The sequence below is a fragment of the Hemitrygon akajei genome, chromosome 10, assembly GCF_048418815.1.
Source record: "Hemitrygon akajei chromosome 10, sHemAka1.3, whole genome shotgun sequence".
Classification (NCBI taxonomy): domain Eukaryota; kingdom Metazoa; phylum Chordata; class Chondrichthyes; order Myliobatiformes; family Dasyatidae; genus Hemitrygon; species Hemitrygon akajei.
In genome coordinates this window covers 66,872,795-66,896,557 of record NC_133133.1, presented here as the reverse complement: position 1 = coordinate 66,896,557, position 23,763 = coordinate 66,872,795, and the positions used below count along the sequence as shown (strand labels likewise).

The 23,763-nt window shown below is 37.5% G+C and overlaps 1 protein-coding gene across 4 annotated transcripts in view; it reads right to left on the bottom strand.

Moving 5' to 3' along the window:
- diaph2 (diaphanous-related formin 2) overlaps positions 1–23,763 on the bottom strand; it is a 601,287-nt gene that overhangs the window by 383,700 nt on the left and 193,824 nt on the right. For all 4 annotated transcript variants that reach the window (XM_073058409.1, XM_073058412.1, XM_073058410.1 and 1 more), the window contains 4 exons: positions 22,445–22,519; positions 21,363–21,432; positions 19,962–20,098; positions 17,722–17,830 (listed from right to left, as the gene is read on the bottom strand). In XM_073058409.1, the coding sequence (XP_072914510.1) occupies positions 17,722–17,830; positions 19,962–20,098; positions 21,363–21,432; positions 22,445–22,519 (391 nt within the window). The remainder of the gene's footprint in view (positions 1–17,721; positions 17,831–19,961; positions 20,099–21,362; positions 21,433–22,444; positions 22,520–23,763) is intronic.

Here is a 23,763-nt window from a genome sequence, read left to right as displayed (position 1 = left end):
AGGTTTTGGGATTTTTCTTTGGATTTGACATGATACACAAGGTTTTTTAGATTAGCACAAGAATCCTTCGTTTATATATTTTACAGTTAAAAAACAAAACAGTAAAATGTGAAAATAGTTGTGGGAGCTGAATACTTTTTCAAAGTACTGTAAATCCCCATCAGAGGATGGGATTTAACTTGGCTGCTATAGAAGGCAAAAAAGAGATTGCCGGGCCTCTGGCAGATTTTTAAAACTCTGCAGGCTCAAGTGAGGCACCAAATGACTGAAAGACAGCAAGCATGATTGCTTTTTCCAAGAAAGTAACAGGTTAAACCCAAGTAACTATGCATCTGTGAACATAACATTAACAGGAGGGATGATAGTGGAAAAAAATCTAAAAGGGTTTATGATCATTTGAAAAGGCAGGGATTCAGTCAACATGGCTTTGTCATGCGCACATACTGTCAGATTAATTTGAATTATTTGAAGAGGACACAAAGTGTGCCGACAGGAGCAGGACAGTAGATAGGATTTATATGGACTTTAGTACAACATTTGACCAGTTCCCACATGGGACAAGTGCTCCAAAGGTTATAACCCATAGAACCTCGGTTAAGCTGACAAAATGAATCCTAAAATTCACTTGGCATTAAAACATAGAGTTAATAGTTGAGGGTCATTGTCTTGTGATTGGTTTTCTCGTAGTAGAGTTCCACAAGGATTGATGCTGGAACTGTTGTGCCTATGATTGATATGAATGACTTGAAAGTGAATTTGGGAGGCACAAATCAGTAGATTTGTGGATAACACGAAGACTGTTAGAGTTGATAATGCAGAAGGTATTCTTAGGCTGCAAAGATATGTTGAGATATTGGTGAAATGGGCTGATAAATCACAGATGCATTTTATTCCACACAAATTTGAGGTGATATATTTTGTAAGTACCAATAAGGCTGTGACATACACCATGAATGGACAGACCGAAGGAATTATTGAGGAATATAGAGATCTTATAGTACAAGTACCTTAATGCTGGCAATAAAGGCAGTTAATGTGGCTAAGAAAGCACCTGGATACAGGTCTCCATTATCTGCGCAGCAAATTCAGGAATATGGAAGTTATGCTCCAAAATTATAAAACCTTGATCTGACCTCAGCTGGAGTACTGCATTCAGTTCTGGTCACCATGCTACAAGAAGGGTGTGACAGTCCTGGAGAGGGTGCAGAGGAGATTCAGCAGGATCTTGCCTGGGATGCAGCAGTTATGAGAAGTTATGACCCATTAAGTAATGACCTGAGAGTCAGGATGCACAACCGCTCCTCCCTCCCATCATCCTCATCATCCTTTTTCCCTCCACCATTATTTGTAATTACTGACTGTTGCCTACAGTGTGCATCTTATTTTTTTTTGTTTCCTGTATCTCATGCTGAGAATCACTGAAAACAACTGTAGCTATCACCAGCTGTAGCACTAAAACCAGCTAATTCTTTTCAGAACTGGGATCTCCCCAATTTAGGAAATAACAGAGCAAACAAAAAGCAATTATGTACACTACCAACAGTTTACATTGCAGTAAATGTCAATAAATAAATCTAACACCAGCTTCAATTAGAAAACCTGCCTTCAGTATTAGTGCAAATGGTTAAAGAAAATCTGGCAATTGATCACTTTGTTGCCTGGTGTTTCTGACTAAATCTTTAAGCAATATGGTATCATATGCTATGCAAAGTAATGTGAATGTTAAAAATCTGAAATAAATAAAGGAAACATTCAACAAATCAGGCAGCATCTGTGAAGAGTGTTTCAGGATGTAGCTTGTCATCCTGCTATGCAAGAACAAATTCAGAGCCAGGCAACAGTGTTTGTGGAACGGAAAGCAGCAGTTTCGTAAAGCACGCTGTTTCTTGAGGAATACCATGTTACTCCTCTCAAAGCAAAATGGTAAAGAAATGAAACCCAATGCTTCTGAAGAGTGGTTGCTTCATATTTGATAAAATGAAGGGCTTTTGAAAAGCACAAACACAAGGAAATCTGCAGTTGCTGGAAATTCAAGCAACACACACAAAATGCTGGTGGAACGCAGCAGGCCAGGCAGCATCTATAGGGAGAAGTACAGTCCACGCTTCGGGCCGAGACCCTTCGTCAGGACTAAATGAAAGAAAAGATAGTAAGAGATTTGAAAGTGGGAGGGAGAGGGGGAAATCTGAAATGATAGGAGAAGACAGGAGGGGGTGGGATGAAACTAAGAGCTGGGAAGTTGATCGGCAAAAGGGATACACAGCTGGAGAAGGGAAAGGATCATGGGACGGGAGGCCTAGGAAGAAAGAAAGGGAGAGGGGTGCACCAGAGGGAGATGGAGTGCAGGCAAGGATTGTGAGAGGGACAGAGAGAGAAGGGAAAAAATAATAAATAAATAGATAGATAAGGGATGGGGTAAGGGGGGAGGAGGGGCATTAACTGAAGCTAGAAAAAGGTTACTTTGACACATTGGTTGTTCTTTATGGAAACAAAATTGCTAGCTACGTTAGTTGGAAATGGACTGCTGTTTAACTTTTCACTGAACATGTAATAAATGATTTTTAAAATAAAGAATGTAATCGGAATATAATGAACAACTTGGGCAATCACTCCCAGTTGGAGTACAATGTATTTATACTTCTGTTAAAGTAAAAGGTTTCTTGAAAAAGCCAGAAGTATGCAATGATGAATGTAACTTACAACTTCTCTCTCTTCCACATTTTTTGAGGATGGTGTGGTCCTCTGGGTTCTTAAAAGGGCTAACATAGAATTGCAAACACTGCAAAAGTTGGGTGGGTGGTACTTGTCAGCGAGGACAGGTACGCAGAAAGAGAGAAAACATTCTTTTCCTGCTATTTTTGCTGGACTTCTGTATACTCACAAGGAGATGCAAATCCCCAGCCCATCCAGGATGCTCCTCCTCCATTTTGATTGGTTACAAGTTAAGGATTCCCAGCAGCCAATAAAGATTTTTCCCCTGCCTAGGAAGCTTTCATGACATTCTTGAAACCTTTCTCCTCCTGTAGTATTCACTTGCCACGATGATGCTTGTTTTTGAAAGACGAGTACTAAGCCAGCTGAGTACTATGAGGGCCATCAGGGCAATTAGTCTAAACAGAGCTTGTGGCCGCAAAGAGGCAGATTCACTTTTCCTAATAGTGGATATGGAGAACTTTGTCAGAGAAAACATCCATTATGAATAAATGTCTGAACTAGATAGTTTAGTCCTCCAAATATACAAGACAGAAGCATACCATCCAGCCCTCTAGTGCCCTCCATTAATTCCTAAGATCATGGCTGATTTACTGGCAATCTCAGCTCCAAATTCCAGTATATCCTTGATAATCTAGCACCCCATGTCAGCTACTATATCTACTTTCACAAGAATATATTCAAACACTGTTTTTACTATCCTTTGTGGAAAAGTTCCAAAGGATAGATGTGACAAAGAAAATAGGCTCACCTGTCTGAAATGGGTTAACTCTCAGGTTTAAACAGTGAGCCAATCCTAGTTCTAGATTCTTCAACAAGAGGAAATAATCTATCCACATCTACTTGTCAAAACCACTCAGGTTCCAATATGTTACAATCGTGTCCCCTCTCACTCTTTCAAACTACAAGCTGATACAAGCTAAACCTGTCCAATATTTCCCAAAAAGCAATCGGACCTCTCACTGTAAAGCTCCTATAAACTGCTTGTAAGCATTACCATCCTTTCTTAAAATAAGGATACCAATATTGGTAGTAATGCTTGTTGGAACTCTCTAACCTCTCTTTGAATCCTGCTCGAAAAAGACAATAATATTTAGTTAGGATTCCTCACTATTTGCCATACATGAATACTATCCTTAATCAAACAAAGTACTTGGACATCAAGATCCTTCAATATCTCAAGTTCTGTAAGCATAGAGAAAGGTGGGGGGGAGGGAATCATTACTACCTGGTAGAACATGATATATGCACAGGATTGAGATCTGATCTTCAAATATTCTTTTCATCAGATGGCTAAAAGCTGTGTTGGCACGGTGGCGAAGATGGCGAATTCTATCCTTTTTACCTATTCTTTTCACAGGAAGCTACAGATCAACAAAAGTGGACTACATTTACCAGACTAGTTTGCAATGAACTTTGTATTAACACAGTTTGATTAAAACTTGGGTATTATGAAATTCTGATCACTACACTTTAAATAATAGTGTGAACAGTGAAGGAAACATTCACCAGAATGGCTGCCAGGTCAAGGGATTTCATGGACATGTAACAGGGAATCTAGGTAGGTCACCTTGGAATGGTGTTCAGCAAAATCTCAGGAACAAAGCATCCAGAACATCAGTTCTATAGGTCAAATTAAACTGAAAAGGAGATAACAAGTATGAGGAATACTATCACAAAAATGTAGTTAACACAAAATCTTATAGTAATATCAGTAATATTGGGTGCTACAGCAGGGTAGTGGTTAGCATGACACTATACAGATCAAGGTATCTGAATTCAGTTCAATCCCAATGTCCTCTGTAAGGAGTCTCTGTACATCCTCCCCATGGAATGTTTGGGTCTTCTCTGGGTTATCTGGTTTCTTCCCACAGTCCAAAGGCATACTAGGTAGACTAATTGGTTATTTCAAATTGTCCTGTAATTAGGTTCAAGTAAAATCGGGGTGTCGGGAATTGCTGGGTAGTGTGGCTCAAGGGCCTATTCCATGCTGTATCACTAAGTAAAATGAAATAACAAAAAAAGTATTGGGCTAACAATAAAATTAGACGACAATAAAGCCAAAGAAACCTCAAAATGCTCACAAAAGTCTGTAAAACAGTAATTTTATTTAGGTTGGCATTAACTTTAACACTGATCAACGAACCAATGTTTGACTGATTTAAGCGCTGAACCAGATTTGAAAGGTCAGGTATGGGCTGAATCAAAGTGATGGGAACTCAGCCTGAGAGCATATTGAAGCAGCAATGCCTGGGTCCAAAAATGAGGAAAGATCTGAAGTTCGCTGATTTAAGCACTGGGTCAGTTTGAGAAGGTCAGGGTGTCAAGGCTGGAGGTGAGGGACAGGTCGGTGTTTATCTCACTGCTCGGCAAGGTTTACTCATCTCTGCTCTGAACTGAGGTTGTGGCCTACAACTAACGGGCCCCTGGATCAGCAATGACTAGCTTTGTGACTCTGAATTCACTTTTGTGAACTTCAGCTCTAAATGTTATTTGCTTACTTTTTATTGGTTATACTTTTTTTGCACTTTGGGTGTTTGACAGTCTTTTAATGTGTTCTATTTGGGGTTTTTTTGTTTTGTGGCTGCCTCTAAGGAGACAAATCTCAAAGTTATATTTAGTGTACATACTTTGATAATAAATGTACTTTGAACATTGACCTGCATCTCTTGCTATTTTGCACGTTTCCTATTCTTAAAGGGTTTTGCATTTAAAATGTTGCCAGCATGAATTTTATCTTATCTTTAAAAACTTACACATCTGGCCTATTATGAAAACTTGCACCTTACAGAAATGTCAATGTTCTGAACCATGCTGATTCATAAATTGTGACAGGCTTTGCTATTCATCACGTGTAATGCAGAGGCAAAGACTTGAAAATGGAGGCTACATTCTACCTAGATCAATTGAGGGGACTAGATCAATTTTCAGATGTTCCCCACTTGGTTTTAATTTCTCACTATACTTAATCACATCCCCTTAGGTAAATTAATTGAGTTGAAATGTCAAGGAGGAAAAAATAAACCGAATAAACAAGTAGGCTAGAGCACATGTAAAACAGACTGAGAGCGAGGCTTGGGCCTACTCCTGGTTTCAGATCTAAGAACCCATTTTGGTTCTGAATGTTGTTGTTTGATTTGGGGGTTTTCCACTTTTCTCTGTGCATTGGGTGTTGGGTCTTTATTTTTTTCAAATTGTGTTCTTTTGGGTTGTTTGCTTTATGGCTGCCTGTAAGCAAACAAATCTCAAGGTTGTAGAATTTACACATTCTTAGATAATAAATATACTTTGAACAATGTATGGAAAAAAATAACAGAAGCGTTCTAATTAACGAAAGAATTGCTATCATTGGTTCCACAAAGGTACACAAAAAATAATACCCAAGAACAACGGCAACTAATTGGACTCATAAGAAAGATCCATGCAGTATAACTTAATCATGCCTAAAGCAAATTAACATTACTTAAGCTTCTACACTCAAGTTAAGCTTTGCATTTTAATATACACTCTTGGGCATTTTCTTCATTTATGTATAATGAATGAGATGTTAGTCACTACCAAGGATCAATGTCAGGTGCAGTAATTTTTACTCTTCCCATGCAATTGAAGTTGCCAGCAGAAATCTCCGGTTGGTTTAGAACCGCCTTTAATTGAACATCTGTGCTCCCTAATTATTTTATTAAAATATATACAAGCAAAAATAAAAATGTGAAAGATCTTGATGCACATTCACTGACTTAAAAATGTCACTCATGAAAATCTCGGTACAAATAAAATTGTTAATTGCTATTTTTAAAGTAGTATTACGTTCAAGGAAAAAGGTATTCATTCCTATTGTTACACCCAGTTTCCAGCATGCTCTTTACTCTTACTGTACAAGCAACTTGCCTTCTGTATCAATTTACAAAATACTAATTTTAGGTTATTACATTAAATAGCAATCTCACTGTTTTAAGTTTTACAGATAGCACAATTTTGAAATTAATTTTCATGAAGCATTCAATTTTCCTACACACGTGCAAAACTAAACAAGTCCTTCACTGTCAGAAGTGCTATCTTCTGAATGATACAAAAAAAATGGCAAAATTTGCTCTCTTCCTTGGTTCTGTTTGAAAAAATGAACCAGGTACAGTACCTATCGCCAATATTTACTTCTCAATTAACATCTTTAGATATATTTTCCTCCCATTATTTAATTCTTTTTGAGAGCAGTTGTCATTTTTTATACATGCATATATAGCATTTGAGGACAAGCTGAAAAAGAAAGCATGGAAAGAAGCAATAAAAGTATTTATCTCACAACAAATTGCTCAAGTTGCATCAACAATTATAACACATAAGGACAAAAATACAGGTATCAGAAGAAAAAAAGCCTTTTTACAATACCTATACTAGATTGAAACAAGTGTAAAATTCAGATTTTATATTTCTCCCATCCACAGTAATTTGCTTAGCTGGCTGTTCTAAAAAAGATGCTTTACAAAATACCAAACTCTTCAAAAGTACCTTTAAAAATTAAAAATAATTACAATTAAACTTAAAAAGTAAACTTAATTAATTCAAAAACACGCAATTAATTTACTTATCCTATGTCCCACATGGCCATTTATTACTAAAGAAATGAATAAAGGTCACTATTCCTGTGAATTTGATGGCAATATAAACTAATGGAAGTTTAGCAGAGATCCATTGTGTGGCTCCTGCTATTCCTTTTTCAAAAAACACACTTTTTATATCATACCACAAAAATGATTTATGATACAGAGCTAATAGTACAAGGGGAATCTGATATCAGTCTAAGGATACAGATTGTTTAAATTAGTAGTGTAAGGAACAGCAGACAGACTTAATTTGGATAAATACAAGGTAATTCACTTCGGAATGAAGAATGAAAAACATGCACATATTGTAAATTAACATTAATAATCAAGATTAAAAGAATTTGGATGTGATTATTGATCATTAATTGCAACCATCTCCCCCCATGAAGCTTATTACACAAAATTATTAACTGTTGAAATCACTCAAAGGCAATTAATTATCTCAAAACCAGGCAGTCTTGCACTCAGTCAAAATATTGAAGGGATGCTGGAGATCAGATAAAACCAAAAATAACTTTAAAAAGTCAGGTTTGGTAGCATCTACAAGGAGTAAAAGTGAAGATTTAATCACTTATAAATCTCTGTACGATTTCAAGAGCTGAAACTTTTGTAACCCTCAGGTTGGCTAGCAGCTTAATCTAGGTGAAGTCAGCCTCCAGCCCGACCAAATTTGAGAAATCTTATTTGGGCGGATGTTGCGTGATGTGTTCCCGTTACAAATCAGTATCATGAAATAACAAACAGTACACAATATGCAATTAAACAATTGAGCTTTATAATTCTTAATTGGACTATAGGTTAGTAAAGAAACAAAAAAAGCAAAAGGGCCCATTCTCATTAACCAGTCTAATGCGCACATTGGAGCTCATGTTTCCGTCCATTTGTTCCCCATCAACCTCCTCTGAGCATCATGGACCCTTGGACCCTCGCTCCAAGTCCACTCCGTCCGACAGTCTACCAACTCTCTTCCCTCGTGTCTTCTCTCTTCATTTCTCGCCAACAAAAGACCGCGAAAAACCATTCTCTCAGACCCACAAGAACAACATGCCTCTCATTGGGTGGCGCACATTCCAAAGGCCCCGTATCTCTAGTCATAACCCAAACATTGCTGCTACAGAGAATCCATTATATTAGCAGTGAAACCTTACAGCACGTTACACTTTAAGTAACAGAGTGCACAAATAGCACAATTTATCATATTAACCATATAACAATCACAGCACGGAAACAGGCCATTCCAGCCCTCCTAGTCCGTGCCGAACTCTTAATCTCACCTGGTCCCACCTACCCGCACTCAGCCCATAATCCTCCACTCCTTTCCTGTCCATATACCTATCCAATTTTACCTTAAATGACACAACTGAACTGGCCTCTACTACTTCTACAGGAAGCTCATTCCACACAGCTATCACTCTCTGAGTAAAGAAATACCCCCTCGTGTTTCCCTTAAACTTTTGCCCCCTAACTCTCAAATCATGTCCTCTCGTTTGAATCTCCCCTACTCTCAATGGAAACAGCCTATTCACGTCAACTCTATCTATCCCTCTCAACATTTTAAATACCTCAATCAAATCCCCCCTCAACCTTCTACGCTCCAATGAATAGAGACCTAACTTGTTCAACCTTTCTCTGTAACTTAAGTGCTGAAACCCAGGTAACATCCTAGTAAATCGTCTCTGCACTCTCTCTAATTTATTGATATCTTTCCTATAATTCGGTGACCAGAACTGTACACAATATTCCAAATTTGGCCTTACCAATGCCTTGTACAATTTTAACATTACATCCCAACTTCTGTACTCAATGCTCTGATTTATAAAGGCCAGCGTTCCAAAAGCCTTCTTCACCACCCTATCTACATGAGACTCCACCTTCAGGGAACTATGCACTGTTATTCCTAGATCTCTCTGTTCCACTGCATTCCTCAATGCCCTACCATTTACCCTGTATGTTCTATTTGGATTATTCCTGCCAAAATGTAGAACCTCACACTTCTCAGCATTAAACTCCATCTGCCAACGTTCAGCCCATTCTTCTAACCGGCATAAATCTCCCTGCAAGCTTTGAAAACCCACCTCATTATCCACAACACCTCCTACCTTAGTATCATCAGCATACTTACTAATCCAATTTACCACCCCATCATCCAGATCATTTATGTATATTACAAACAACATTGGGCCCAAAACAGATCCCTGAGGCACCCCGCTAGTCACCGGCCTCCATCCCGATAAACAATTATCCACCACTACTCTCTGGCATCTCCCATCTAGCCACTGTTGAATCCATTTTATTACTCCAGCATTAATACCTAACGACTGAACCTTCTTAACTAACCTTCCATGTGGAACTTTGTCAAAGGCCTTGCTGAAGTCCATATAGACTACATCCACTGCCTTACCCTCAACATTCCTCGTAACTACTTCAAAAAATTCAATAAGGTTTGTCAAACAAGACCTTCCACGCACAAATCCATGCTGGCTACTCCTAATCAGATCCTGTCTATCCAGATACTTATAAATACTATCTCTAAGAATACTTTCCATTAATTTACCCACCACTGATGTCAAACTGACAGGTCTATAATTGCCAGGCTTACTTCTAGAACCCTTTTTAAACAATGGAACCACATGAGCAATACGCCAATCCTCCAGCACAATCCCTGTTTCTAATGACATCTGAAAGATCTCCATCAGAGCTCCTGCTATCTCTACACAAACTTCCCTCAAGGTCCTGGGGAATATCCTGTCAGGACCCGGAGATTTATCCACTTTTAAATTTCTTAAAAGCGCCAGTACTTCCACCTCTTTAATTGGCATAGATTCCATAACTTCCTTACTTGTTTCCCACACCTTACACCATTCAATATCTTTCTCCTTAGTGAATACTGAAGAGAAGAAATCGTTCAAAATCTCTCCCATCTCCCTTGGCTCCACACATAGCTGACCACCCTGATTCTCTAAGGGACCAATTTTATCCCTCACTATCCTCTTGCTTTTAATATAACTGTAGAAGCCTTTCGGATTTACTTCCACCTTATTTGCCAAACCAAACTCGTAACTTCTTTTAGCTTTTCTAATCTCTTTCTTAAGTTTCCTTTTACATTCTTTATATTCCTCAAGCAATTCCTTTACTCCATGCTGCCTATATCTATTGTATACATCCCTCTTTTTTCGAACCAAGTTTCTAATATCCCTTGAAAACCATGGCGCTTTCAACCCTTTAACCTTTCCTTTCAACCGAACAGGAACATAAAGATTCTGTACCCTCATAATTTCACCCTTAAATGACCTCCATTTTTCTATTACATCCTTCCCATAAAACAACTTGACCCAATCCACTCTCTCTAAATCCCTGCGCATCTCCTCAAAGTTAGCCTTTCTCCAATCAAAAATCTCAACTCTAGGTCCAGTCCTGTCCTTCTCCATAATTATATTGAAGCTAATGCTATTGTGATCACTGGACCCGAAGTGCTCCCCAACACATACATCTGTCAGCTGACCTATCGCATTCCCTAACAGGAGATCCAACACTGCCCCATCTCTAGTCGGTACTTCTATGTATTGTTGCAAAAAACTATCCTGCACACATTTCACAAACTCTAAATCATCCAGCCCTTTTACAGAATGAGCTTCCCAATCTATGTGTGGAAAATTAAAATCTCCCAGAATCACCACCTTGTGTTTACTACAAATATCTGCTATCTCCTTACACATTTGCTCTTCCAACTCACGCTCCCCATTAGGTGACCTATAATACACTCCTATCAGTGTTACTACACCTTTCCCATTCCTCAATTCCACCCAAATAGCCTCCCTAGAGGAGCTCTCTAATCTATCCTTCCAAAGCACTGCCATAAGATTTTCTCGGACAAGCAATGCAACACCTCCTCCTCTGGCCCCTCCTACTCTATCACACCTGAAGCAACTAAATCCAGGAATATTTAGTTGCCAATCACACCCTTCCTGCAACCATGTTTCACTAATAGCTACAACATCATAATTCCAGGTATCAATCCATGCTTTAAGCTCATCCAACTTTCTTACAATGCTCCTAGCATTAAAATAGATACATTTAAGATACTCTCCACCACCTCCTCTCTTTTCATTCAAATTTATTTTCCTTTTCTTTCTTCTCCCTTACATCTTCGGGCTGAGCGCATCCCTTCTCCATCACCTGCCTTTCCTCCCTCACACACTGTCTACTTACTTGCTCTACTGGTGAACTAACCTCCTCTCCCATAGTTTCCTCAAATTGATTTCTGCCCCCCAATCTTACTAGTTTAAAGTCTGCTCTGTAGCCCTAGCAAACCTCCCCGCTAGGATATTGGTCCCCCCAGGATTCAAGTGTAACCCGTCCTTCTTGAACAGGTCACACCTGCCCCAGAAGAGGTCCCAATGATCCAGAAACTTGAATCCCTGCCCCCTGCTCCAATCCCTCAGCCACGCATTCATCCTCCACCTAATTCCATTCCTACTCTCACTGTCGCGTGGCACAGGCAGTAATCCCAAGATTACTACCTTTGCGGTCCTTCTTCTTAACTGCCTTCCTAACTCCCTATACTCTCATTTCAGGACCTCTTCCCCTTTCCTACCTATGTCATTGGTACCTACATGTACCACGACCTCTGGCTCCTCACCCTCCCACTTTAGGATATCTTGGACGCGATCAGAAACGTCCCGGACCCTGGCACCAGGGAGGCAAACTACCATCCGTGACTCCCGATCACCTCCACAGAACCGCCTGTCTGAACCCCTGACTATCGAGTCCCCTATTACTATGGTCCTCTTTCTTCTATCCCTACCCTTCTGAGCTACAGGGCTGTCCTCTGTGCCGGAGGCCTGGCCACTGTCACTTCCTCCAGGTAGGCTGTCCCCCCCAACAGTACTCAAACATGAGTACTTATTGTCAAGGGGTACAGCCACTGGGGTACTCTCTAGTACCTGCCCCTTCCTCTTCCTGACCGTGACCCACCTATCTGCCTCCCGTGGCCCCGGAGTGACCACCTGCCTGTAACTCCTCTCTATCACCTCCTCACTCTCCCTGACCAGGCGAAGGTCATCGAGCTGCAGCTCCAGTTCCCTAACTCGGTCCCTCAGGAGCTGCAGTTCGACACACCTGGCGCAGATGTAGATGTCCGGGAGGCTCGGAGACTCCAGGATCTCCCACATCCGACACCGAGAACAACAAGCTTCCCTCACACTCATACTTCCTGAATAACTGAAAATAACAAGGAGAACTAAAAGATAAGCCTACTGTGCCCTCTTCCGCCTAAGCCCTCTGAGCCCAAGCCCTACACTCTGCTCCCGGCTCACTCCGCTGCCCGCAAACGAAGCTGCCCGCTGCTTAAGGCTGCGTTCTTGTACGAAGAAAAACAAAAGTGTGTTCAAAATGAAGGAAATATGTAACAAAATATAGTGATAAAGCCAGAATGTACAGAAATAAATTAGAAAGATGAAAAATTAAATAACTCCAGAAAAGAAATAATTTCTTTAAAGCAAAAATAACTAATTTAAAAATTACAACAGGCATGAACAAAATAATTCATAAAACATAATGAATCCCTTCCTGTTAAGATGCTACACAAACCAACTCTGGAACTGATAGAGCTAACTGTGAGGATGATAAAATAAGATTAATGTGTTGGAGTTGTGATTAATTATTTAGCATGATCCAAGAGAGGATTTTTACATTTCTTGAATTTCCCTGATTTAAATTGATTGGATAGATTTCATAAAATAAAAAATGGAATCAGAGTACTTAACATGTGAAATATCTCTTTCTAGTTACATGCCTGTTCGCATTCCTTGGTGACTATCTCAGGATTCACTCTCCTAAACTACTTGAAAAATCTTGACACATGGAAAACATGAGATAAAGCAAAAATATAGTCTTCTCATTTTAGAACTCTGATAAGCAATTTATTCTGACAGGAAAATAAAGTTTATTCAAAGATGGCTGCCAGTCTAACAACATCATTGTAATATTTTTCATCAACGCAAAGTACTGTACATTTGAATAAAATAGATTTTGAACACTGACATATAAACAAATACCATACTAAAACTAACTCTTCATGTTGATGAATACAGAATGACTTTTTACATGATAAACACTTGGCCAGGTATTTTCTTGTCTCCAAAAAAAACATACTTTCCTCATCTAAAGGCAACAAAATATATTTAAGTGCTTTTATGAATGCCAGATTTAATTCAAATATTCTTATACTGATTCACGAGTTCAGTCAAATTTAAGCAAATTTCATTATTGCCTGTAAGATTCCGCAATTTTTTTAAACTTGCATTAGGGATCCAAAGAATGAATAAGCTATTTGCATACATTTCTGTTCAATTAACAATAGCAACCTTTTTCATATATGTATTAGATTTATCAATATTAGTTGGCATATTAGTTAAATTCCTTTTCGAAATGAGGCAGAACATCACATTTCACTTCAAACACTTTGTGCAGTGAATCACATCAAGTAAAATTTATTATGGAAAATATTGAAGACCCTGCAAAACACCAAGGGGAATGGATTTACTCAGGATAAATGTTAGGTAAATTAAATGGCAAATAGCAGTTCTCTCCATTACTACCAGGGATGTCAGAGCCCCCTGCACAGAATGTGCAAGAGCTTAAGTACTAAACTCCTGAGAGGTGGGCAAGGAAAATGTCTCCAGCAGGGGGAGCCCTAAATGTCAACACCCCTAAGTGTACTGCAGATCAGGGAGCATCTGCAAAAAGAGATGTTTAATGTTCAGATTAATAACCATCAGAATACATCTATCCTCAAATTCTAATAACAGGTTTTCAATCTGAAAAAATTACCATCTTTACCTCTCTAAACACATGGCCTAACTTGCTGAGATTTCTGAATGAGTAATGAATCAAACCATGAACGCTATCTCACTCTTTTTGCCAAAATATATATTTCTTATTCTAATTTATAGGTTTTTTATCTGTTGCACTATGGCAAAACAGCTATTTCGCGATGTACGTTAGTGATATGAAACCTGATTCTGGTCTCCAGGACCATGCAAGTTTATTAGTCATTAGTTTTCTTAGCACTTGTAGCAACAACAAAGAATATACATGATTTGGCAATTTTTCCTCTGTGATACTGGCTTCTTTTGAGTTTTAAAATAATTCTGGAGACCAAATTGTCATACAAGATGCTTTGCTACATCCTCCATAAAAGGATAATATTGTCAGTAACTGACTAGAAATCATACAGCTCTTCATTCAAATCTATAACATACAGTAAACAATTTCCTTATCCAAATGGTCATAAAAAATCAATTCTGGATTAAAAGCAAGTCAATTAGTATGCCAAGTTAAGCACCAATTTTATATTAGTCGTGAGAAAAATCTCAAGCTATTTGGAGATGATAAATACAGTGAATGGATAGGAAAAACAACAACGGTAAATTTCAGAGCTTACTGAAGCTGGGAAACAGAGAGATTCCAGACTGAATTCTTTGGAAAAGAAATTAAATTCGACTACTCCTACATTGGAGCAGTTTAAAGCCAAGATTATTGATTTGGAGAGTCGTAGTTGTAGACAGAATTTGCGAATAATAGGACTCAGTCAAGACATTGAGAGCGGGGACCTTACTAAATTTTTCTCTCAATTCTTAATGGAAGTCTTTGGCTTGGAGGTCTTTACCTCTCCTCCGGTACTCGATCATGTGCATCGGGCATTAAGACCAAAGCCATTGAAAGAGTTAAAACCCCATCCTGTAATTCTTCGATTTCACTATGTGAGTACTAAGCAGCACTTAATTCAAATTGCTTGTCGGAAAGGAATTATTGATTCTCAATTAGTTTTGTCTCTCACTACCTGTGAGTATGATGCAATTGCCATTTCTGATCATACGCCTTTGAAATTATCAATTAAATTTAGTGATGTTATTTTTAGTACTAGACAATGGCGGTTCAATTCTATTTTGCTTCAGGATTTCAATTTTATTAATTTCATTAAAGAACAGATTGCATTTTTCTTTTCACCTATCTCAACGGAAGAAATTTCCAGTGGGATATTACGGGATACCTTTAAAGTATATATCCGTAGGCAAATTATTTTATACTCTGCTGGATTGAAAAACCGAATTAGTAGTGAAATACGTACATTGGTTGATAAGATTAAAGAAATTGATAAAAAATATACCATTGCTCCCAATTTGGAGCTTTATAAAGAGAGAGTTCAACTTCAGATGCAACAGTTTGTTATTAACATCCCTGATTGAAAATCAACTACTCAAAACTAAGAGTCAATTTTATGTACATGGTGAAAAATTGGGTAAATTATTGGCTAACCAATTGAAAGCTGCTTTGGCGAAACCTCAGATTAATACAGTTCGTAGACGGGATGGTATTTTGACGGTTGACTATGATGAAATTAATAAATCTTTTCAAGAATTTTATACCAATTTATATCAATCAGAATTTCCTGATGATCCTACAATAATGCATGAATTTTTAAGGAAACTAAATATTCCAAAATTACCAGCTGATGAACGTTTAGCATTAGATGCATCCATTACTGAAGAGGAAATAAAGAAAGCAATTTTTTCGATGGACTCTGGTAAAGCACCTGGCCCAGATGGGTATACAGCTGAATTTTTAAAATCTTTTTCAGATTTACTTTCTCCCTGGTTACGTAGAATTTTTAAAGATGCTTTATTAGTAGGCAAATTACCACAATCCTTTTATGAAGCATCTACTTCTTTATTTCCTAAAAAAGATAAAGATCCCACTGAATGTGCATCATATAGACCTACATCTTTGTTGAATATGGATTCTAAAATCTTTTCCAAAATATTAGCAATTAGATTAGAGAAGGTATTGCCTCAAATTATCTCTGAGGATCAGACAGGATTAATTAAAAATGGTTACTCACATTTTAATGTTAGGAGCTTAATGAACATTGTATACACTACTTCATCTAATACTCCAGAATGTGTTATTTCGCTTGACACCTAGAAGGCATTTGACAGACTTGAATGGGAATACTTATTTAATATACTTGAGAAATTTAATTTTAGCTCAAAATTTATATCTTGGATTCAATTGATCATACACCTTTGGCTGCTGTATTTACCAATAATCAGAGATTCCCTTTTTTTTTTTAAAAGGCTTTTTCGAGGTACCAGACAGGGCTGTCCTTTAAGCCCTTTACTATTTGATATTGCCCTGGAGCCCTTGGCAATTGCTATTCGTGATTCACCTAAAATATTTGGCATTATTCGTTGGAATGAGACGCATAAAGAATCACTGTATGCTGATAACCTGTTATATATATTTCTAACCCAGAGAAATCCATTCCTGCAGTAATAACACTACTTGCTCAGTTTAGTAGTTTTTCTGGTTATAAACTGAATCTTGATAAGAGTGTGTTTTTTCCATTAAATATGCAAGTTCCAATTTATAGACAATCACCATTTAGATTGGTTACTGATTATTTTATTTATTTGGGTGTTAAAATTACTAAGCACAAGGATCTATTTAACGTTAATTTCTTACCCTTAATTGATCATGTTGAACAACTGTTTACTAAATGGTCCCCATTGTCCTCATCTTTGATTGGTAGAATTAATGCTACTAAGATGATTATTTCACCTAAGTTTCTGTATCTATTTTCAGGCGATATCAATTTTTATCCCTACATCTTTTTTTGATATTATTGATTCTAAAATTTCTTCATGTATATGGCAGAATAGAAATCCCAGGTTAAGTAAGAAATATCTACAGAAATCAAAAAAGGCGGTTTGGCTTTGTCGAATCTTAGATTTTATTATTGGGCAATTAATATTCAATATTTAACGTTTTGGACGCAAGAGTTGGATGAAACTCAATGTCCACAATGGATGAACCTCGAGCAGGAGTCTGTACAGGAGTTTTCACTGGCTTCTATTTTAGGAGCTGTGCTTCCCTTTGCACTTACTAAATTGAATAAACAAATGATAAATCCAATAATTAAACACACAATACGAAAATGGTTTCAATATACGAGGACTGGGCATCAGATGGGATTTAATAAACTTTAGTTAAGCCTTTGACAAGGTCTCACATAGTTCCAAACAATTAAAGACCATGCAATCCAGGGTAAGTGACAAATTGCAAACAAAATTTGCTTGGCAATAGGAGACAGAGGACAATACCAATGAAAGAAACTCTCAACGTACGATTGCTCCACATCCCTGTGGAGCTGAACCCACTCCAGCATACCCAGAATACAGAATTTGAGGACTCAGCTAGGATTTCACAGACATTCATTATCCAGATAATAGGCACTAATTCAGTGAATCACCATGAACCAAGTGAATAATGATGTCATAAGACCATATTTACCTCCATTTGACAACAGTTTAATGAAGACAAACTAAATGGCACTATAGATATTCACCTGTAGCTGAAGTGCTTCATGATTGTCCAGTCCTTCTACAATGGGTGCAAATCTTTCTCTGTTATTCTGTTCAGCAGCTGTGGTTATAGCTTCCAAGATTTTATCAAGGCTAAGGGATTATAGAATATGTTAGTAGGATCATGCAAATAAAGCCACTTTCCAATTAAACTCTTCTTAACTGCAAATTTTAAAAGTAAATCATTATTGCATTTATGGCATCCAAATTCATTATAATTTAGAAAATCTGCTTCAAGAATATCCTGGGACATTGTGGAAATATAGAGAACAAATTGCTGCAGCCTTTGCAAAGGTATTTTTCATTTGAGAAGGAATGAGGGTCATACCAGAGAACTACAGAGTGATAAGCCTAACATCAATGGTGGGAAGGTTACTGTAGAAAGTGGATCAACCTGCATTGGGAAGTTCTGATAAGGGATAATCAGTTCAGTCACTCAAGGACCTATCTATCCCCAGACAGCCAAAAACAGAGTTAAACTTATCAAGGAAAGAGGCAGCACTTAATACTACCAGACAAAGTATTTCAAAATTCACCTTAACCTTGACTTTTGTCCTTTTTGTACATGTCATTGACAGCATTTCAAAGTAAACTATTCAGTCCAACCTCACTGCAGCCCCTGGTCAATAAAAACAAAAAGACCATATGGCAATTGTAAAACAATACAACACTAGGAACATGCTGAAGTCCTAAAACTTGACAGAGAAGAACCTCAAGAACAAAACCATTACTTAATCTTTCCCTTCTTGGATAAGGAAAATATGCCAGGGAACCTCAGTGATGCAACAATCATGACCACATCCAAGAATGAATGCAGTAACTAAAGAGGAGAATCCTTGTGGTTCACCCTGTGTTGTCTTTAATCATGATCTAATCTCTCAATTTGTAGTATGGTTTCCATCCATCCAGAAGCACTATTACACATGACCTTCATAATTAACAACAGAAGAAATGCAGGAAATAGCATCAGCTACTAAATTATGGCCTGCTTTGATGTCACAAAAGCCACTGACTCCATCAACTTGGAGAGAGCATGCAGAATGATTTCACATCAATTTTTCTGCTCCCTGCAAAAATTTGTCTCAATGTTATGTCCAATACTTGCAGACATGTATGTTATGATCGTAACCAATGGTCCCACACCAGACCCCAATTCAGTGCAAACTAGTGTTAAGTAACTCTGAATCATCACCACATCACTTTCTCAATCTTGCTGCAAGCTATCTCCAAATAAGTTTCCATTATATTGCAACAGATCTGTTGAACAGGAAACTCGATATTGCTTGGTCAAACCAACTTCAGTACTCACAAGGTGCAGTATGCCAAAGGCATTTGTTATGCTCACATTTTGAAGCCAAGCTACACGACTTACTGGCTGGAACACTGAAGCATGCTAGAGAACAGTCCTTGCATTGAACATCCACAGAAAAGAAATTTCATCACTATCTGTCTCCACATTACAACACGATCCAGAATGGGCACCTAAAATGTGTGGACTTCTTTCCATCTTTCAAAAACCATCTCTCAACAAAGGCAGACATCATGATGACATTCACCATCACCTTCAGTGCACCATCACAGATTTTGGCTGTTTAAGAGAAAATGTGCTTCACGATTAAGAACTCAAACCCAGCACAAACTCTTTTCTTCTGGAAACAGTGATCCCTGCACTTTGATATACTTTTGAGATCTGCAGCAGACACTTCAAAGCAGCAGAGAAATATCGCCAATGCTGACTCTGCAAAGTCGGTCAACCATAACAGGGTACTTTCTTTTGTACATCCATCACCAAACTAATGAAATGAACATTTATTTCATTTTGAGCTTCATTAACAACAAAAACTTAACAGGCGTAAAGTGGATGCATTTAACCTTATCTCCTAAGACTCCTTAAAAGAGTCTAACAGCTTTCCTAATACATAGGAATGCACAATGTAAAGGTAAATTAGTGTCATGTGAATTGGTGCTTGATGGTCAGCAGAGACTTGGTGGGCCACAAGGGCTTGCTTCAACACTGTACAGCTCCAAGGTACATTACAGCCATATGGCATATTAGCCACATGACAGCTTACAAAACAGGACTGAAAACAAGCCATCCTCAATTCCGTGAGACTGGCTTAGAAGATGACAAGAATAAGCACCTACCAAACCAATTTAAACATCACAATTAAAATTTTAAACGAATAATACATTCATAGATTTCAAAATATACATTTTAACTTACATATTTTCTTCTCCAACAATGCAGACTGCAGAAAGAATTTTGACAATTTCTATCATCATGTTTGTTTGCTTTGGATCAATTGCTCTTGCCAGTAACAGCAGACTCCTCTCATCACCTAGTATTCTTTGAAGCCCAAACTAAATGGAAAGACAAAAAATAAAATAGATTTTAGTTTGCAAGATAATTCTAATAGTCTTACTGACATGCTTCATTGAACATCTAATCATAATTGTCATATAGGGAACTTCAATTCAACGTGAGTGTATCAACACTAAATTTTCTTGAGCTACTGAACATTATATTTATCATTATGCCCTTCTGGTCCCCCCAAATAATTTGCTGCAGCTTGTAACATAATAATGTTGCAGCAGCTTCGAAATGCTTGCCTGCCAACAGATTCCATTAAGTATGATCTGAAGATGTGCGCTTGATTTGTCAAGGTAAATTATCCTGCAATCACAATCCCTGCCAAAAATGATTACACTTCTCGAGTACCTCTCACCTTCTCCTCACCCAGACACCAAAAAGTCCTTTCAAGTGAAGCAACAATTCACTTGCACTTGTTTCCAACTAGTGTGGGTGCGTGTAGTGTTCACAATATGGCTTTCTCTACACTAAATAAACCACATTCAGGTTAAGAAGCTATTTTGCACAACTGTTCTATTCAGACCACAAGGGTAACAGTTTCCAGGCATTTTTCACTTTTTCTCAATCCCACTACCACTGTGACATTTCTGTCAATGGCTTCCTACACTGTTCCAATGAAGCCTCATACAATTTTGAGGAAAAGCAGCATATCTTCTGCCTAGGCTTATTGAAACTCCTGGAATTCAATGCTAGATGCACCAATTTCAGTTAAGCAGTTTCTAGTATGAATTTGAGTATACCTGCAAGAAAATGAATCTCAGGGTTGCATACGGTGACATACATCCACTTTGATAATATATTTACTTTGAACTTTTTAAATAACTTAAAATAATTTGTGTCAGAGCTAGCTACTGATAATGATCATCTCTCATTGATATTGCTGTATTCCCTTTTTCTAGTAATTGCTGCATTGTCATTCCACCTGCTCACCCCAAAACACTCTCCTCAGACATCTATTATATAGTATTTTTTTCATCTGAATAACCTTGGACCCCAGCCTTTATTGTCTTTACACCTTCCTCACATCTTAAATCACGTTTCCACACAACTTACTCAATGGTGATGAAGAATCATTCACTTAAAAAGTTAATTCTGTTTCACTCTTCACAACTATTGGCTGAACTACTGACTCGTTCCAACATCAATTTGGTAATTTGTGATTTAGTTGACTTTTTTTAAAAAAACTAAGTATTCTCCAACATAAAATAATCATATCTTGCATGCATTTTGGTACACGGTGAACCCTAGCCATACCTTGTTATTCATAAATGCTTTCAGACACTGGATGAGCTTATGTTGGTTTTTTTTATCAATCGTTTCTTGTCTAGGAGAAAACAAATATTAAATGCATATTTACCTTGAAGTTTGTCATTTCTTGTTAACACATGCGTTAAACTACAATACATTATAAAATACCCAAACAGAATCAACCTACTAATTTCACACACCATCTGTACAAATCATTTCATTACAACAGTGCACCGAGCTAAGTCCAAGGGAAAAGCAGAAATAGAATGCAGAATAAAGTATTACAGTTACAGAGGAAGTGCAGTACATGCAGACGAAAAATTTCAAGGACAAAACAAGGTAGACTGAGATCAAGACTCCATTTCAGTGTACTAAGGTACTGCTCACTAGTTTTAAAACAGTGGGCTAGAAGCTGAACTTGGTGGTACATGCTTTCAGGGTTTTTAATCTTTTGCCCAATGGGAGGAGGTAGAAAAGAGGATGTCCAAAGTGGGTGGGGTCTTTGATTATGTTGGCTGCTTTACTAAGACAATGAAAAGTATAGAGGGAGTCCATGGGGGGAGGGGGGAATTTGGCTTCCATGATGTGCAATTATAACTACAAAAGGTTGACAGTTTAAAAAAATATATAATATCATCCATTTATATTCCTATAAAATATATGTATAACTTCTTTATGGTTGCAATGCATATCTTACATATAGCAAGAAAGAGCAGGAATGCACAGTAGATAAAAGAAATATGTGAAAACAACAATGAAGAGGGTGAGGCAGAGAGGGTGAAAGAGAAAGAGAGATTGTACAAGAGGAAAGAGGAGATAATAGGCCAGGCTGCCTCACATGATGGGTGGCCAAGAGAATAGGAAACTGAAACTAAGCAGTAGCACAAGCAAGCTTTTCCCAGACAAAAGTGATAGTTATAAATAAACATTTAAAAAAGTACGGTAATATTAGTTGCCCAGAGCATATTAAATGTAATGTCCCTAGATTTAATATAAGCATATCCGAATGTCTTGATGCAACATAATTTCTTGTTAACAAATTTTCCACCTCTTCTGTTTTCACATTTTGCAACATGCTTATTGCTTACTGTTTTTTGTCCAATAGCTTTTCCAAAGCATCAAGCATGAGACCAAGTCCTTCATGGCCGAAATTATTAACCCAGCTGAAAAACAAAACACATTAATTATGAGACTTAAAGGACACATGAATGAAAAAAATCAATCATTTCAGAATATAATAATGCACAAAAATACTGGAAAATTTTTCAAAACACACCTGCTTAAATTCTGTAGTTGATATTGGAAACATTCAATGATTTAAAAATGAAAGTGGTGAATCTAAGGCTAATGTTAAGGATTTTATTTTAGACAAACTCATTCCAATGGTAAAATTTCAATAGTTTATTTTGAAAGTTAAATATTTCAGTTAAAGAAAATGGTGGATAAATGGATTAGAAATATTCCTTTGAGTAATTTAATTGGTTTACATTCACTATTCTATTCTTCATAGATTAAACAGAATTATATGCAAAAAAAACAGACCTTTTAGTCTGATGGATCCTTGTTGACCATCAAGCATCCACTTTTATTAATCCTGCACTTATTTTACCACCACCTACTCCCACCAACTTCCAGAATTCAATGCTGTTCAATTAAATTCATTAACCTAAACAGAAGAAATTTACAGTGGCCAATTAACCCAATCAACCACACATCTTTGGAATATGGAAGCCCTAGCATCATGGTGGTGCAGCTGTTAGAACTGCTGCCTCACCTCACCAACAACCTGGTGACAATCCTGACTTCAGGGTCTGTTTATGTGCCATTTGTAAGGATGTGGATTTCCTCTGTGGGTGTTCAAACTCTCAACATCCTAAAGACATGTGTACTTACTCATTAAAGCAAAAAATTACACCGAGAAAATAATCTGCACATTTAGATAAGTGGAATCATTCAAAAACAATTCATGAATTTAAGTTGAAAACTTCTATGCAGATACTTTTGAATAAAAATATACATAAAAGTGCTCTCTTGATCTTTGGTAAACAGTGAGGTGCTGAAATATAGCTTTTGACTAAAATACTTACTGCAAATTGATTTGTGTTAAATCCTTGCATTGTCTCCCCTAAAGTATTATACCTGAGATTTTTCACCTTGTGAAACATCAAAAATAAGCCATTCTTTCAGAAGTAAACAATAAAAATACTCATCAAGGGATAAGAACCTGCAACATTGTGTCCTGAGAAAAAATGTTGCTATTACTTTGCTTTCATACTAGTTTATCATTATAAATTTGCCTGTGCGACAATTTCATCTAAGGTTGTACTAAAGGCTGCTCCTCATGATCTTCAAGGTGGAAGCTAAATAAATGATTGCAAACTTCTGATACCACTTCAAATACAGAACA